Source organism: Typopeltis vanoorti, chromosome 11 (genome assembly GCF_054136105.1).
Source record: "Typopeltis vanoorti isolate ZY-2024b chromosome 11, IOZ_Tvanoo_1.0, whole genome shotgun sequence".
Taxonomy (NCBI): Eukaryota; Metazoa; Arthropoda; class Arachnida; order Uropygi; family Thelyphonidae; genus Typopeltis; species Typopeltis vanoorti.
In genome coordinates, this window is record NC_143559.1 from 7,166,530 (window position 1) to 7,186,244 (window position 19,715).

The following is a 19,715-nucleotide window of genomic DNA, read 5'->3' on the forward strand; positions in this document are numbered from 1 at the left end:
TTTCTCGTTAAGCATTCCTCTTATCATCGAATCCCCATACAGTACTATCTCTTTTTTCTCCAGTTTCTCGCAGTTTTATGCTTTTCCAATTTGTTTAAGCTTTTGAGTGGACTTATTATTTTTTTAAAAACAGTCAGTAGCTGTCTTTTCTGTATTTAATTATTCTCTAAATTAATTATTTAATTATTCTATGAAAAATATTCTCTACTCTTGGCAGCCCTGCTTGGTCACAAATAGTATTAAAATTATCAAATAGCACGAAAATATCACTAAAAAGGAGTGATATTTTCGTGCTTTGTGGATTTTACAATGATGAAATAATTAATACTCGTGATGGCGAAACTTGTCACGAAGCGTCACACAGATTGGAAGCGCTTTTCGGATGTCGTGATGGAAAGATTTGGCGAATGTGCAGGCATCTTTTATGATGTCTGAAAAATGGTGTTACATGCGAATGATCTATGTTGTAATATATACATAAGATACAATAGGACATTATCCGCATGAATAGATTAACGTATTGCAGTTTTTTTTTTTTCCTAGAAAGCACGACAATTATAATAAACATTTTTATGTTTAGAATTATGTTTTTTTTTTAATTTATTAATTGGCCAACTTTAATTCTGTATAATATCAGAAAGGAATCAATGTTAAATAACATACAGTATATACAAAAACCTACACGGAATTCAATAATTATTTATCATCCAGTTACTTATTACTTATTATCCGATTCTTAAAAGTTCGAGTGTGGTTCGCATGCTGCGCCGTACTCCCCGTAATGTTCTTGTTTAGGTTGAGTTCACTTTTCAAAAATAATTTGCTTTGTTTTTAACATGATATGAAGTATAATCGTTTTGAATGGACTGTTATCACGAAGGGAAAAAAATACATTATAATTTACATCTCATATAATTGGACGTAATCAACGAAATCTTGTATGTCACTTAAAATGGCTTCTATACCCAATGATGGTGATCGTGGGGAAGTAACTTCAGCCTGTGGAGCATTGTCGTCAAAGGAGGAGGATGTTTTGAAACCAGGTAAGATTTTAGCAGATAAATAACAAAATATTCCTTGGTAACTCTCACACAGTGGATTAATTTTTATCGAACCGATATCACATTAGTGAACCTATATTTTAATTAGTTTCTAAACTTTTTGCATAACATGATATTATTTCGCATAACTGGCAATCACAGTCACCGTATTTTGTAATTTACGGTTAGGAATAGACAAGTTTGTTAAATTTTAACATTTGCAGAATTGGCATCATATTCCAAACCTATTTTTAACTCTTCAACTCAATTCTGTGTAGTGGTTATTATAGTGCAGAAGGATGCTGTTTGTGTAACACTATTTCTGACGATGACAAGAAATAGTGTTACATAAACAATGTTATATATGTCAGAAAAATAACAAAATAAATCTTGCATTTATCATAATTTGTGTATAATTTCAAAAGTAAAAATTTATTATAGTTTCAAAACGAAGTGTTTATTTTTATTTTTTGGATAGATTTTTGTTTTGGGAAGGTTTCGGAGGGGGGGGGGGTTCAAAAGGATCAAAATTTTTAGGTTTGGCCATAGCATCAGAAGATCTCATTGTGACTGAGGTGTCATGCTTGCTCCAAGCTGGTATGAGTGACTTTATTCTTCTGACTTGGAAGTTGAAAAGGCATGCAGAAATATCAATAAGGAAGGAATTTATGCAAACTTATAAGGCAGGTAATTAAAAAAGATATAGAAACCAGCTTGAGACAATATGATAATAGATGGAAGAATTTGAAGGAAGAGAAGTCAGTAGTATATGGGAGCTAGTAAAAAATAATGTTACTAAAAAATAGCAAATTGAATATCTTGAGTGAAAAAGATAAAGCAGTTTGTAGTAAAATGGATGACCAAGGAAATCAAACAGGAATTGCAGATGAAGAAGTAAGGAGAGAAAAATATTAAAGGAGTCTATCACTGTGATCCAAGGAGCCTTTTGCTATGGTGGGCAATAGGAGGAGAAATGTTTGTGGATGAATGATCTTGCTGGGTGGAATAGGTTAGGTGACCAATGCAGATTATGTAGTTGAGCTGTTTAATGATCACTTTATTAGGTATGTTTCTTCCTAGTAAAGCTGATTTTATTCCTAGAGGGACATGGAGAATCGAAGGATTAGAAGTGAATGAAGAAAATGCATTCTGAATAAAGAAATAGATGTCAGTAAGGCTAGATGGGATTTGTAGGGAGTGTACTAAGAAACCATTCCATTAACTTGATTGTGTAATGAAAGTCTTGCAATGGGATAAGTTCTTAGGGAATGGAATGAGGGTAGAATTGCAGGTGGCATTGCATAAGGATGGTGGTTCAGATATTCATAGCACAGAATTGGGCAAATGAGGTAATATTATTTATGAAGGCCAGCATAAGAAACATTTTTGCTTTAGTAATCTGGTTTCCTTTTATAATAAAGTAACAATATCAGTAAATGAGTAAGGCATTCACTGTCATTTTTTCTGAATTTTGCAAACATATTTGATATGGTGCTCAATAATAAGTTGTTATTATTAATACGTTACACCTCCAGGGAGTCCAAAGACTCATTGAGGGATTGAGGAAGTTAATACTGCTTGCTTTCAAGTTAAACATTGGAAGAATGATGAGGCATCACACTCTTTGATTGGAAAATAACCGAGTTCAGTTCTCATTGAAAGAGGAATCATATGGCTCTTTTCAATTGAAGGTAAGTTAGCCAATCTCATACAGAGATAGTAGGTCTCCCCTCCCCAGAAACTTTGGTTTTTCATCCTGCATAAAGACAGACTGGCCCTAGCACACCCACTGGCAGTTTAGACAAAATGTAACATTAGTAGCAGTAGATGACACTGTGTGCAGTTGGGATTACTGCATAGTGTATAGATAATGGCATTTGGAGGATATTATTATTATCACATTGTTGATGGAGTTAGCTGACTCATCATGGAAAATTCATTCAACTGACAACATATTGAACTTTAAAATACTTAACAATACCTGCATTCATCACAACATGATCTGGTAATGCATTCTGTTTGATCACGGTTTTCCCTGTAAAAAATGTATTCCTCGCACCCTTCTTCACTGCACTTTTATACACCTTCCAGGGATGGCCTCTGGTTCTTTCCCTTTCACCTGCTACTCTTTTTATAATCCCATCTGTATTAATCAGATGTCTGTGCGCTTCGCAACCATATACCTAGGGAAGGAGTGCCTTATGTTCGATTCCTGTCAGAGACATGAGGAGCTGAAGGATCTTCTTCAGCCATAGCCAAGTTAGCCGGTCTTGGATGTGGGCAGCAGGGTTTTTTCCCCAGTTTATCCAAAACAGGCAAACCGGATCCTTGAACATACAGGATACAACCATAGAACATATAGATGAAGACAGAAGAGGAGATGGTCATCATCTGTCTTAATTCACCACCATTAGATATTCATGGCTCAGCCATGAGTGATCCAATGGTCCATTAAGGACTACGGGAGAGGATAAGATTAATCAGATAAAATCCTCACTGAATTAAACATCTCTATCATATCAATTGAATGTCATTCAGTTGATATGTGGAGATGAGTGGGATGTCTGGAGAGAGAAAAATGGAACTGCTAAGAAAAGAGATGGAAGGGATAAAGACTGAGTTGAAGAGGGTGAATGAAGAGATTAGGAGACTGGAGAGGTTGGCTAGTGTGAGAAGGGTAAGAGAGGAAGGGAGAGAGATGGGGAATAGAGGTAATTGGAGAAAGTTGAGAGAGAGGGAGAGCAGAAGCAAGGGTTATAGAAAATAGAAATGAGAGGAAGGAAGGAGGGAAAATGGGAGAGAAAGGAGAGAGCGATTGGAAACAGTAAGAGTTAAGGACGATGGTGAGAGAAGGATGAATTAATCTGTTTAACATATGAAGTATGGTGTGACGATTACGCTACTCGGCAATAAGGAATGATGGTGGATTCAGCTGCAGTCGTAAGTGGCGTATCACCAAGTCCTCCGCCATTTAAGAACTCTATTATAAACAATATCATAAGGGACTTTGTGGCATGCAGTAATTGCGGCATGTATGCGTCTTGGGAATTAGATATGTGGCTTGTGAAAGAGAGCGGAGAGCGTATGTGCGCAAAATGCAGGCAGTGGGAGGAAATAAGTGCATTCGAAATATCAATATCCGACCTTGCTGCTCCAGGAACGGGGAATGAATGTAAGAAGACAAGTAGTGTGATAGGAGAGAATGAAAAAAATATATATTTGAATGAGAAAATAATAATTGATAGTGTGGAAGGTGTGAGTGACTGTGAAAGTTTAGGAGATGGTTTTGTTTGGGAGAGTGAATTCAGATTAAGAGTGACTGACCTGCAGAGGGAGATAGATGAGCTGAAAGAGGAGGTGGAATGTCTTGTGAATGAGAGCAGAAGTATGAAAGATAAGATTAGGAGAATGGAAGAGATAAATGCAAGCCAAATCAGAGTAAGGGAGATAGAGAGAGAGAATTTTGGGAGTGTTAGAAGAGGAGAGAAAGGAAACAGAAGAGAGGGAATGAGTGATAGGTATGTGGGTGCTAGAAGAAGAGAGAATGGAAACAGTAGAAGAGAGGGAATGAGAGAGAGGTATGGGAATGCTAGCAGACGAGAGGATGGAAACAGTAGGAGAGATGGAATGAGAGAGAGATATGGAGGTGCTAGAAGAGGAAAGAATGGAAACAGTAGGAGAGATGGAATGAGAGAGGTATGGGAATGCTAGAAGACGAGAGGATGAAAACAGTAGGACAGAGGGATATGGAAGTGCTAGAAGTGGAGAAAATGGAAACAGTAGGAGAGAGAGGGAATGAAAGAGGAGGAGAGAATGGAAACAATAGGAGAGAGAGAGAGAGAATGGTAAGTGGTATAATGTATGGCGACTCAATGATCCGTGGTGTTCAAGATAGGATGTGTGAGGAGTGTTTGCCAGGAAGAACAATAGAAAGTGCAGATGTGGTAGCCCTGCAAGAGGATTTGAATAAGCTAGATAGATGGGCAAATGAATGGGGGTGTCAGTTTAATGTGGAAAAATATAATGTCTTGAGGTTTGGGAAACATCGATGGGATGCTGTATACTCTATGGGAGGAGTTATACTGGAGGAAGTAGGGGAGACAAGAGATCTGGGGTTGATGATTGATAGAAACCTGAAGTTTAGGGAACATATTGCAAAAGTGGTGAAGGTAACATAGAGGATTGCTGCAATTATGAGAAGGGCACTGACCTGCAGAGATAAGAGGGTTATCATTTCGTTGTATGAGACCCTGATCAGACCACACTTGGACCATTGTTCTCAGATCTGGTCCCCAGGATTTGAAGACGATAAATTAACTGTGGAAAGGATATAAAGACGGATGACAAAGATGGTTTCAGGACTGTACAAGGATAGTTATGAGGATCGTCTGAGGGAATGTGGACTGCAGAGTTTGGTGGATAGAAGAAGGAGAGGTGATATGATTGAGACTTTTAAACTATTGAGAGGTGGTTACAGGGTTGACACTGGGGAGTTCATTTGCTTGGTTGAACATCAGGAAGGAGTGATGACAAGAGGCCATCCCTGGAAGTTACGAAAGGAAACTGTGAGCAAGAGGGTGAGGAGTGGTTTCTTTGTGTGGAGGGTGGTTGAACCATGGAATGCATTGCCTGATGGAGTGGTGAGAGGAGCGAGAACAGTCAATGAGTTTAAGGAGTGGTATGATAGACTTTGTGTTTCTTGGAAGGGGGGACCTCCCCTCGATGAGTCTTGACAGACTTTATGTTCTTAGGAAGGACCTCCCACGATGAGTCTTTTGACTCCATGGAGGCCTGAATTATAATAATAATAATAATAATTTAGATCAGTAGTTCTCAAACTTTTTCAGACTGCGGCAAACTTGAAAATTGAAATTTTTGTTGCAGTATACCCGTAATCTTTGCTGGACTTTTGTGTAATTAATTGTAAGTTTATAGTATTTTACAGTTTGTACAACATTGACTACTGTACAGTCCTCTGTACTTGTTGATGTAATTATTGTCATATTGTGGATGGTCAATTGGTGGCACCTTAGTTCAGCATTTACAGTAAAATATATTAATGTTACATAAATATTTCAATATTAGGCTGGCGAAAGTTTTCATACAGTGTGGTATGAAAACTTGTGATTTTTTCGTGAGATAATTATAGTGTAGTGTTTAAAAATTTTTATCTTGTGGCACATTGCTTCACCTTGTGGGATATTATAGCACACTTGCACAGTATGTGGCAGCACAGTGCTAAAGACATTACTGCTACCAAGGTCAACTAGGCAAATCGTAGTTCAAGAAATGTCTTGAATGGCAGTGGTGGGTACAGGGCCGAATTTAGACTTGCTGAGGCTCCCTTCTGTTTTAAATTTCATCAGCTGGTCTCAGAAAAATTTCTTAATGATTTCTTGTGAAAACATTCTGAATTTCGTAAAAATCGGTTGACAGTTAATTTATTTTGAAAATGAGCCCTCCCCATTCAAAAATATAGGGCTATTTTTGAATTTCTTTTGATATATTTGAGTTTGTCTTAATGACTTGTGTGAACATTTTGAATTTCATTAAAATCGATTGACAATAATAATCTAATTTGAAAATGAGCCCCCCATTCAAAAATATAAGTGTCTTTTTGAATTAATTTTAATAGATTTGAGTTCATTTTAAAAAGTTATGTGAACATTTTGAATTTCATAAAAATTGCTGGGAAAGAGACCACAAAAGGTGGTCCAGGGGGCCTCCCCCTGGCTAAGGGGAGAGCCAGCCGAACCTTTGTTAGTAATTATAAATATATATTTTTATTTTATATCGATTTTAATGGTGTTTCATTCTTGGGGTGGGGGGGGGGGGAATAAAATAATATTGCATATACATACACTTAACTTTTCAAAATGTATTTTTCTTTTTCAATTTGTTTTTTAATAAATTTTAACTTCACTTGAGAATTGAGAAGACACAGAGAAACAGAGAGCAAACGAATTGGTTGCCATTCACAACAGAAATTAACATTTTAAACTTTTAAAATGTGTTATATTTATTTTTTCTATTTTGGAACTTTGTAGTTTAAATTTTAAAAATAATGTAATCTTTAATTCTTTTGTATTGTTCTATTGTATTATTTTTTTGTATTATTCTACTTTAACTGAGAAAAGGCCCCCTGGGGGCCTTTTCTCAGTTAAAGTAGGGAAAGCCGAAAGACAATGACCTTGGGGCAAGCCCACTTGGAAGGACTATTTAAGATTAAAAGTGGTCAAAAATTATTGGATAGATACTCTTTGAAGTTAGCCGACATTTTAAAAACTCTCAAATAAATGCTTTTGAAAAAAAAAGAAGACAAGGATTTTGTAAATTAATAGAACTTAGGTAGTAAGACAGATAAAGAGGAAGGTTTCTAAATCTATTGAGTGAAGAGGACCAATCGTTCGATGCTGTTGGCACACTCTCCCTCGATGAGTCTTTGGACTCCCTGGAGGTGTCAAATAATAATAATAATAATAATAAAATATCTCAATCACTTTTACAATGCACCAAAATTATTTTAATGTTATATTTTGTATATTTAAAATTATTTGGAAATTATCATCGTGATATGTCTGACTTCATTTGAGTGATTTTTTACGAATATTTTATCAATTTTTATATTTTTTTGTTTTTTTATTTGAGGTCCCGGCAGATTGCGAGGCCCTAAGCTGTAGTTTTTTCAGCTTATACATAAATCCAGCACTGGGTGGGTATATATGCGAGTTGAACTCCTAAGAAGTGTAATGGGCTCAGTAGTTGCGATGGTTAACTATATTAAAACTAGATCAGTTAAGACTAGACTTCTCAAAGTCATGTGTAAGGAAGCAGGAACTCGTAATGAAACGCTAGTCCTTCACATTGACATTCACAGGTTGTCCAAAGGCCAGGTACTCTCTAGATTTTATGAACTGAGGAATGAGTTATTAGAAAATTTTGCTACAGAGATACCTGAATTTGTCACTCTGATTAAAGAGGGACATGGTGTTCAAAAGTTGTGTACCTGGCTGATATTTTTGGATATTTAAACTGCCTTAATGTAAGTATTCATTGGAAGGGAAAAAATCTCTTTATATCAAGTGACAAGCTGAATGGGTTCTTAAAAAAAAAAAAAAAATAAATAAATAAAATAAAATATGGAAGGTGAAAGTTGAAAACAGTGACCTTGAAATGTTTCCCCCCTCACATTTGATGCTGATTCGGAGGTTACTTCCTGCTTGGTTTTTGGCTTATCCTCCAAAACATCTGTTGGTTTTGAAGGATAAACTAAAGTAAATATTTTCCTTCCTTCAGTGTGAATGAATACAATTGCGTCTGCAGTCCCTTTTCCAGTACTACTGCAGACACAAAACATCTATCATTAAAAGAGGCAGATGAGATAGCAGAACTTCAGGCTGATTGAATTTTTTAGCTGAAGTTTAGAGAAAACACTATTTCAGTTCTGGAATTTGGCAAAAAAAAAAGATTTTTTAGTATTATTGGAATATGCCCTATTCACACTAGTACATTTTTTGACAACCTACTTGTGCGAGCAGGGATTTTTCTCATTCATCTCATCTGCTTGGTAATGGGTTGAGTCCACTAAGAAGAAAGGTTCTCCACTTATCACGATCTTTGGCAATCTTGGTCATGACTCTATAGCTGGGCAGATGGGAATTTTCTTTCAGCAACTTTATCCAAGTACTTCTTGGTCTGCGTCTAGGTCTTTTACCTCCTATATATATCCATTCAGAGCTAAATATGGCATAAATATTCTATGAGGGGGGCCATTCTCTGAATGTGACCAAACCACCTCAACTGATGCTTAGTGGTTGTATCTATTATATCATCTGGGAAGTTTAAATCTATTCTGACTTGATCATTGGTCTTGTGTTGCATCCAGTGGGTGTTGTTGATTTATCTGAGGCGTTTCATTTCAGATAAGTTTCTTGATGGTTGTTGAGTTAATCTCCAGGCTCTGAAGCATAAGTAGCTGAGAGGTTGATAATTGTATTATATAATTTTAGTTTTAGACTTGTTGGGATTTTTTTATTTTTCCATATTTTATTTAGTTTATTCATACTGGTCCAACCAAGGTTTGACCTGTGTTTTACTGTTTCCATGTTGTTGAGGTTACTGGAAATGAGACTGCCAAGATAAACATATTTATTAACTTGTTCCAAAGGATGATTTTTGAGATTTATAGAAATATTTTCTTCTTCTTTACCTATATTCATTATTTTTGTTTTATGAAGATTTATTTTCATACCATAGGTTTTACAAGAATCATTTAAGATATTAATAGTTTTTTCTAACTGTGGTTTAAAATCTGCTAGGATAATGATATCATCAGCATATTTGATGTGATTAATGTTGGTGCCATTGATTTTTACACCTGGTTCATCAGCTATGGTTTTACAGACTTCTTCTAGGAAGATGACAAAGAGTTGAGATGAAAGAGGGCAACCCTGCATTACACCTTTCTCAACTTTGAAATCCTTAGTTTTAATATTGTCTGTTTTAACAAAAGCTTTAATGTCTCCATAATAATTTGTAATGTTAAAATATCTGATTCTATTCTTACATTCTTTAAAATAGTGATCAATTTGTTTCCATTAACTGAATCAAAGGCTTGCTTGAAATCTATAAAACAACAGTATATGGGCAGGTTATATTCCCAATATTTTTCTGCTCTATTATTAATTTTGAAGATGTGGATCAATGTGGCCTGAATCCTGCTTGATTTTCTTCTCTGATTTTTTCTGTAAGCACCTGTGTTCTCTTTTGAATAATTCGGATGAATAGTTTATAACTATGACTTAAGTGTTATGGGTTTGTAATTTTCACATATTCTTTTGTCTCCTTTTTTATGAATTGGTATAATAACTCCTATTTTCCAGTCAGTTGGAATTACTCCAATATAAAGAATTTGGTTAAATAATTTCATTAAAAAGTTAATGGCTTCCTTGCCACCATATTTCCATAGTTCTATAGATATTTCATCTTTGCCCATAGCTTTCGAGAGTTTCATTTGGTTCATTGCATTTATAATTTCTGCTGCAGATATGGGTGGTGCATTTTCATATATCATCTTTTCTGTTATACTTTCCTTCTCATGTTCTTTCTGAAATAATGTTTGATAGTAGTCTTTCCAAATTATTTTAATATTTTGTATTGATCCAGTTTCTAGATTGTTTTTATCTTTCATTGTTAGTGGTTTATCTTGTTAAATTATTTTATATCTTAGTTAATTCTTTTATAATTTTATATACAGTTTTTTATCATTTCTTTTATTAGCTTCTTCACACAGTTTTACTTTTTCCTCCAACTAATCATTTTTGGCAGATATCCACATTTTATCGATTTTGTTTTTAAGGTTCTTATGATGTTATATATTTTCTTCTGTATTTTTTATATTTAATATATGCTTTGCTGCTCTTTTTTCTTCTACAGTATTTAAAATTTCAGGGGTTAGCCATTCATGATTTGGTTTTGCTGTTGTTCCAAGTATGTTTCGTGCAGTATTGATAATAATTTTTTTACCTTGATTCCATGTATTTTTTATATTATCATAGGTTAATCATCTGATCTCATTTCCTATTAGTGTTTGATAGTTTTCTTGCACAAATTTTCACTTTCACTTTTGACATGTCCATATTGTTGACAAAAGCTTGTGACTTGCGGTACTTAAATTTTAGTTTTATTTTTGCCACAAGCAGTTCATGGTCAGTGTCGAAATCTGGAATTTTTAAAGTTCTAACATTTTGAACTCATGATTTCCAGTTACTTTTGATTAAAATATAACCAATACAGTTCTTTGTTGTACCATCTGGTGAGGTTCCATGTGTATTTACTTCTAGCAATGTATAAGAAGTATAAGAAACAAGGCAGATGAAATGGTTGCACTAATTGCGTCTGTTCACCCAAAGATTGTCGGAATAAGTGAGACATAGTTAGATGAGGACGACATCCTGACAGGAATAGAGATGGAAGGGTATGATATGTTTCGTGAGGATAGAAGGGGTAAAAAGGGAGGGGGAGTGCTATTGATGATAGAGAAAGAGTTATGTCCATACAAGGTAGAGATGCAAGAGGGAAATAGGGCCAGTGGTTTTGAGGCAGTATGGTGTGAGATAGAGGTGAATAGAATCAAATACTTGGTGGGATGTTGTTATAGACCTGATAATGTGGATGGTGGTGATAGTGAAATGTATAGTCAAATTAGCCAAGCAAATAAGAAAAGGGTGATCATTATGGGTGATTTTAATTATGGCAGTATAGACTGGAATGAAGAGATAGCAACTGGAAGTAAAGAAAATGAGTTTCTGAGGGATAACTACCTCAGACAGTATGTAACAGAAGGCACACGAGGATTAAGAGTCTTGGATTTGGTCATCTCATCAGATGATGTAATTATAAATGAGGTGTCAAATCATCCACCAATTGGTGAAAGTGACCATGAGGTGATTACCTGGGTGGTTGCCAGCAGTGCAAGGACCCCTGTGAGAAAAGGGTATATGTGGAACTACAAGGGGGGGGGGTGATTATGAAGAGCTCAGGAGACAGCTTGCAGGTGTAGCATGGAATGAGGAGATAGCTGAAAAAGAGATCAATGCAGCTTGGGAGATTTTCAAAAACTATCTAGTAGATGCAATGTCCAAATGTATTCCAAGGGTGAGAAGGTTAAATAAGGTAGGTGTGAGATGGATGAATAAAGAGATTAAGCATGCAATACAGAGAAAAAAAGGCATTGTGGAGGCAGCATAAGAGAAGTGGAAGTAACCAATTTCATGAGGTCTATAAAGACCAGGCAAGGAGGGTGAGTTGGTTGGTGAGAGTAGCTAAAGAGAGGTATGAACAGCAGTTAGCTAATGAAGCCAAAAAGAATCCTAGGGAGTTCTTTCGATATGTGCTCATCAAAAGAAAGAATGATTATCGAAGGATGACATTGATTGGAGGAAATGGTATAAAGACAACTGTTGCAGAATGTGTGGTGGAGATACTTAATGAGCAGTTCATAAAGATCTTTCAATCTTGTGAATGTGACTTCATGGAGAAATTGAGAGCAGTTGATGATGGGGAGGAGAGACTGACTGTAAGTGAGCAAGAGGTGTTTGGGGAGTTGAGTAAACTAGATGTAAATAAGGCTGTGGGACTTGATAATATATCACCGCGTATTCTGAAGGAATGTGCCAGAGAGTTGACACCTGCCTTGACATATTTTTTTAATACGAGTCTTGCACTTGTTCAAGTCTCTAAAGAGTGGAAGGAGGGCAAGATTGTGCCACTTCATAAAGGAGGTGATCGAACTCAAGCATCAAACTATAGGCCTATCTGTGTGTCAGGTGTTCTGGTTAAGTTGTTGGAGAAGCTTGTGAGAACTAGGATCCAGAGTTGGGTTGACAACAATGGTATAATCTTTGATGGACAGCATGGATTTGCTAAAGAGAGGTCGTGTTGTAGTAATCTACTTACTTATTACAATAAAGTGACTGTTTCCTTAGACAGAGGAGAAGGATACACAGTAATATACTTGGATTTTGCAAAAGCTTTTGATAGAGTGCCTCATGATAAGTTGACAGTCAAACTAGAGCAGATGGGGTTGGATATTAGATTAGTGCATTGGATTGGAGACTGGCTATCTGATAGGTATCAACAAGTTGTGTATGGGGGTGCAATATCCAGGAAAAGGAAAGTCACTAGTGGAGTGCCTCAGGGATCTGTTTTAGGGACATTACTATTTAACTTGTATATTAATGATATTGGCGAAGATTTGGAATGAGATATTCAGTTGTTTGCGGATGATGCAAAGTTGGGACGAACCATAAAGAGTAGTGAAGATGTTGTGGCCTTGCCAGAAGACTTGAATAAATTGAGTGATTGGGCAAGCAAATGGGGATGTGAGTTCAATTTTGCAAAATGTAAGGTTTTAAAATTTGGAAAACAAAGAAGGGATGCAGAAGTTATGCTTGGTGAGAATATATTGTTGGAGGTAGAGGAAATAAGAGATCTGGGGGTGATAGTGGATAAGGATCTAAAATTTAGGGGACACATCACCAAAATTGTGAAGACAACACAAAGACTTCTGGGAATGATGCGGAGGACACTGACGTGTAGAAGTAGGGAGATTCTTGTTCCATTGTATGAGGCTTTGATTAGGCCACACATGGACTATTGTGCCCAGATTTGGTCACTGGGTTTTCAGAAGGATGAAGAAATGTTGGAAAGGGTCCAAAGGTGACTGACTAAGGTAGTTTCTGACCTCTGGAATGTTGAGTATGAGGAAAGATTGAGAAGATGTAATTTGCAGAGTCTGGTGGAGAGAAGGAAGAGGGGAGATATGATAGAGACCTTCAAGTTGGTAAGGGGTTGTTATAAGATCAATGATGGAGAAGTTCTACAGAGAATAGTGGGATATCAGGGGAGAACCAGAGGTCATCCCTGGAAACTGTATAATGAGGGTGTGAGTAGGGGAGTGAGAGGCAGATTTTTTTCGTGCAGAGTTGTGAATGATTGGAATTCCTTGCCTGAGAGTGTGGTGTCTGCAAGGAGTTTGAGTGTGTTTAAGACACGGTATGATGTTGTGTGTGTGTGTGTGTGTGTGTGTGTGTGTGTGTGTGTGTGTGTGTGTGTGTGTGATAAAAGGACCTCCCAGATGAGTCTTTGTCTCCATGAGGTCTTGGAGAATGATAATTATATTAATTTGTGGGAAGGTCTATGGAAAAAAAGAGTATTGTAGATAAATAGATTATTTGCTTTACAAAATTCTAGTATTCTTTCTCCTCTTTTATTTCTATTGTCCACTCCAAACCTGCCCATCACACCCTTCATGCCTGGGGTGAACTGCCCAATCTTGGTATTAAAATCTCCCATCAATTAATATATCTTTCTTATTAGTCTTGTCTATTAAATGTTGTTACTTATCGTAAAAAATGTTGATTTCTTCATTCTTGTGACTGGCCTGGGGCATAGATTTGAATAATTATGAAGTGAACATATTTCTCTTTACCTTTTAGTCTGATAGCGATCATTCTTGGGCCATGGGGTTCTATGTCCATGACTGGATTTTGTAAACTGTTATTCACTAGGATGGCAATCCTCTGTGTATATTGTTCTTTCTGCCTGAGTAGAATAGTTTTTCCGAATTCAGATTTATAACTCCTTCTCCTGTCCAGTGGGTTTCAGCCAAGCCCATAATGTCCCATTTAATCCTAGCAAGTTCTTTTTTCATCAGGTTTGTTTTCCAGGTTTTAGCAGTGTTCTTATATTTAACGTTAGGAGATGAGAAACTCTATTGACTGAAGTTTACTTGTTCGTCTTATATTAATACATAAAGCTGTCAAAAATATTTAATACCTATTTTATATTTCTTCTTATTTTCCCGTTTTGATAAAAATATTGTTTGTTGTTTTTTCTCACAGCCAGCTAATACAATTTTTTAGCACACTCTTTGATTAACACTGATTTAAGGTATACAGAGTACAGTGCCAGAATAGTGCTTGCCAGGTGGAATGATAATGTGACAGTGAAGAGAGCTGAAAATGTAAAGGAGTTGATAGTAATGGTTGGTATGAATGACTTCAGAGATAGCATAAATTTGTAGCACGAGATTTGAGGTTGATGCTAGGAATATTGCAGCAAAAATATGTCCAAGGAAAGATAATGAGCATGCTGCTTCAGTATGATAACGCAGGCGGGAGGAGAATAACAGGGTGGGCTAGAACAGCATAGTCCAGAAACCTTGCTCTAGAGACCAAACATGAAACTTTTTCAGCCACTTCAGGCCTCCAATAAGCGGGATTGTGGTCTCACACTGGGTGATGAAATTCATCTTCCACTTAAATGAATGAGATGATAGCAAGAATTTGTAGGAAGCAAGATCTGCAACGTGTGAATGCATGGAGTACATTTGAGGTTAGAAGAGAGCCATACACAAGTGAAGGATTACATTTGAATGCAGAATGCTGGCATGGAGAGGTTATTGTTTTCTGGTCAAGTGAATATGTCAGGGAAGGGAAATTAGAAATGCAAGGGTGGAATGTAATAGGGATGGCCTCATGTGGGGATAGTAGCTTGAGAAATGAGAGGTTATACACTACATTGCTGAGCCAGATGGAATATGAGTAGTGTAATAATTGCTATAAGAATACTAACAATAAACTGATTTTTCTGTATAAAAATGCTAGTAGCATTAGGAATAAAGGGAATGAATTTGTGGCATTGGTTGACCCATTTTCTGCAAAGATTGTTGGTACTAATGAAACTTGGTTAACTGAGGAGGATGTTCTAACAGGGATAGAAATCCAAGGATATAGCCTATTTCAATAGAATAGGAAAGATAAACATAGTAGTGGAGTGTTACTCATGATGAGATGAATTTTGCCCTCAGGGTGGAAATAACACTAATGGCTTTGAGAGTACACATTTATAGGACAAGATCTTTAGCAATATTCACTGCAGACCAGTGAATATAACTGATTATATTCCCTGGTCATATCATCAGAATATTTGATTGTGACTGAGATATCATACTTGTTCCCAGTTAGTGATTGTGATCCCTGACTTGGAGGATGAATAGACATGTAGAGGTGTCAAGGCATGAGGAATTTCTGTGGAATTATAAGGTAAGCAACTATCATAGACTTCAAAACCAGCTTGCAGCAGTACAGTGGATGAAAGGGAGTTCAGTAGTACATTGGAAGTAGTACTTAAGAAAAAATAAAATTGTTGACAGCAGTGGCAGATTGTATACTTCAAGTGAAGAAGATAAAGTGATTTGGAATCAAATGGATGAGAAGAGAAATAAAAGTGGAATTACAGATGAAAAAGAGATTATGGAAGACATATGATGAGAGAGGTGGTGAACAATTGTCTGAGGAATATAGTGCTCAATCTAGGAAAGTTGACTGGTACTGTAACTAGAGAAAAATTAGAATATGAGAGGAGACTGGCACTGCAATCCAAGGAGCATACCAAGCAGTTTTTTCATTATGTGGTGAGTAGGAGAAAAAATGATTGTTGATGGATTACCTTGCTGGATGGAGATGGTACTCAAGTAACCAATGCAGATGGCATAGTTTGAGCTGTTTCATGATCACTTTATCAGTGTGTTTCATCCTGGGACAGCAGACTTTATTCCTAGAAGGATAAGGAGTAATGGAGTGTTAGAAGTGAATGAAGAGGATGTACTCTGAATACCGAGTATGCTAAATGTCAATAAGGCAAGGGGGACTAGATGGAATTTCACTACTTGTTTTAAGGGAATGCACTGTGAAACTGACTGTGCCATTAACTTGATTGTTTAATGAAAGGTTCCTGGAAAGTAAGAAGAGGGTAAAATAGTGCTATTTGCATAAAGATGCTGATAGAATGGAGGTATCAAACTACAGGCTTTTGTATTTCTTCTGTGGTTGTTTAAGATTCTGGACAAATTTGTAAGATATGTAATAAGATATGAGATTTGTAAGATCTCATATAGAGAACTGGACAGAGGGCAATATTATTTATGAAAGCCATCATGGATTGTTAATGGGTGCTGTTGTTTTAATAATCTGGTTCCTAATCCTAATTTACCCTCACGTGTAGATCTACACATTTTACCATGTAGGCATGCGGAACTGAAATCCTACAGAATAGGTTGGTTGCTCCTTATTCCTGGAGGTGTCCTGGTGTCCTATGTCTGTAGAAGTGTGTGTTCACGGGGCCAGTTTGCCTGTTCTTGGGGATGAAAAACTCAAGTTTCCGGTCAAAAAAGCCTCCTACCTCCATGTGAGACCAGCTAACTCACTTTTAGTTGAAAGAGACCAGATAAAGGTTCCTTACATGACTGACAAGAATCGAATTCATGTATTTCTGACCAATATTCTGGTTACCTTTTGACAGGATTCTAGATGACAAGTTGGGTTTTAAGTTGCAACATATGGATTTGAATATCAAGTTAGTACATTGGATTGGTAACTGACTTCTGATAGATATCAGCAAGTTGTATATGAGAATGGCACTATCAGGGATCAGGAATGTTAGAAGTGCAGTTCTACAAGGTTTAGTACTGGGACCATTACTGTTCATTCTTGATGTCAGTGATATTATCACGGTACTACAGGGAGATATTCACTTAGGTATTCAGTTAGATGCTCAGATATAATGGAACTACCAACCTGTTATGACTACTGCCACTGTCCTCCTCAATACTGCAGCAAACCTTTGTCTGTTTTCGCAACCTTTGCTGTACATCCTCTGAAATTCAAATTTCTATTCATGATCATCCCAAGGATTCCTAGCTCTCTTCATTTCTTCCAGTATGGATTCGCCAAGAGTAATGAAAAAAAATTCATATCAATATTCATTTTCCCACTTTTCTAGCTTCCCCCATGCAGTCATCATGGGAGACCCACACTAACATCACCACTGTTACTAATAACTCTCCATATCTGCACATCTTCTGTAAAAGAACTGAGTGACATCATGATTATCATCATCAGATCTCCATGGAGTCGAGATGGATCGCTGCAGATTCCACTTTCGCACTCACAGCTCATCATATCTTGACTTAAATGCATTTACTGTCTCTTCACTCACCATACTTTCAACCAGTGCATTCCTATCACCGATCACTCTCCATGCAAAATATACTCCTTGCATCCTCCTTATACAGCTTTTTTTTATTTTATTTTAAACGTTGAGCCCATACACAATGATCAACCTATAGTACATTAGTACCAAATATGGATAGTGGAATGAGAAAGGAGGAACTTGTTCACATTTGATTTAAAAGACTGTGAAGGGATGTTGAGCAGCAGCTGCACGTTCCAACGAGCTTAGTACTAAGTGGAGGAATTATTGATACTATTTCAGATGAACATTTCCCATGGAAATATTTGTAGAATACACATATTGTGTAAACCAAATGTCTTTGTGAAAGTGGGGGGAATGAGTTTGTAAGAGATAGGTCATTAATAAGTCTAATTGCTCTCTTCTGTATTGAGTCAAGCATTTTGAGAGAGCTTTTAGGGACCCACCCTATTTATGAGAGTCAATAGCTGTTCAGGGGTGTAACATCTTGAGCAAAAGAGAAATCCCAGTTTTTTACAAGCTGAGGATGTAATGGTTGTGATGTGTTTATGCTTTCTGCTCCAGGTTTCTGCTTATATTTATGCCATCTCTGCTTACAGAGTTGACCTCTTGTTCTGCCCATCTCCAGACATTCTATGAAAAATATTATCCACATTAATCTGGTAATTATCCCTTACCAACTTATATGTCTTGACCATGTCTCCCTCTTCTTTCTATCTGCTAGGTTGTAATTTGCATTTTCTCAATCTGTCCTCATACTCCACATACCAGACACTAGAACCAACATAGTCAATTGTCTCTGAACCCTCTCCAAGAACTCATCATCCTTTTGATCAGACGACCAAATCTGTGCACAGTAATCAGCTGATCAAAGCTTTGTACAATGGAACCATAACATTCTTACTTCTGCATGTCAGTGTTCTTGCATCATTTCCATAATCCTGATGTGTTGGTTTTCTCATAATTTTAGCAAAATGCCCATGAAATTTCAAGTCTTTACCCACCATCACCCCACCACCACCCAGATCTTTCATCTGCTCTAAGATATCCTTACCAGTCTAAAACTCTACATCCCATCTTTTCTTCCCAAATTATAAAACCTTATACTTTGCTACATTAAACTGACATACCCACACACTCATTCAGACTGTCTACATCTGCTCTACTTCTCGTAACTCTCCCCAACTTGGCATCATCCATAAACAACTACATATCACATTTAAGCCCCTTCCAGTGTAATTTATATAGAAATTAAGCAACAGTGGCCACAAAACAGATCCTAGGGACACACCACTAGTTACTTTCCTCTTCTGAGATCATCATGTATCATCTCCATCCAGGAGGTTGACCACGACGTCTCTCCAACAACTTCATTTTTGCTCCAAGTAATTCTTTGCATTCCTTGTTCCCTCTACCATTCCTTCCAGGACTGCTTTTTTTATAGGCTGTCATGTCTTATCAAATTTTCGAAATATTTGGCCTTTCTTCTTTTGATAGTTTTAAGAAGACTTCTTTTTTCTCCCATCATTTGTAGAACTTCTACATTCATTTTCTTCTGAGTCCATAATACCTTCAGAATTCTTCTTAAAATCCACATCTCAAAAGCTTTAAATTAAAGATGGCAAGAAATTATATTCCTGGTTTAATCCTTTATCTAAGTGTAAGCAAAGTTGGCACCTGAAGTAATTTCATAACTGTGTACATTACTACCATATATGGGTAGTGGGTTGGGAAAGGAGGATCTTGTTTACATTTGATTTAATACTTGTATATAGGCTAATGACTTCACATCACTTGCCTTAGTGTCCCATAATGCAATGCACATATCCTTATGAACATGTGTAATGCTATGGGAAGGGTCACTACCCAGACCAGTTTTGATCTTTACTCTCATCAGTGAGAGCCAGACCAGGAAGTGATACCGAGGTTGAAATAATGATGAATCATATTTCCAAATGCAAGTATTCAAAAGGTGTCACACCTTATTAATGAAATACTCTGGATTAGAAATAGACGTTGAAAGTTTTTTCGCTTGGTTATACTATAAATTAAAAATACCAAGAAATTATATTCTTGGCATCTTTAATTTATAGTATAACAAAGTGAAAAAAATTCTTTCAA

At 36.6% G+C, this 19,715-nt stretch overlaps 1 protein-coding gene across 2 annotated transcripts in view; it reads left to right on the forward strand.

Moving 5' to 3' along the window:
• Positions 1-367: 367 nt before the first annotated feature.
• Positions 368-19,715, forward strand: part of LOC150101286 (phosphatidylinositol 4-phosphate 5-kinase type-1 alpha-like) — a 597,237-nt gene continuing 577,889 nt past the window's right edge. For both annotated transcript variants that reach the window (XM_090401030.1, XM_090401031.1), the window contains exon 1: positions 368-1,043. In XM_090401030.1, coding sequence (XP_090257156.1) covers positions 941-1,043 — 103 coding nt within the window. In that variant the 5' untranslated portion in view covers positions 368-940. The remainder of the gene's footprint in view (positions 1,044-19,715) is intronic.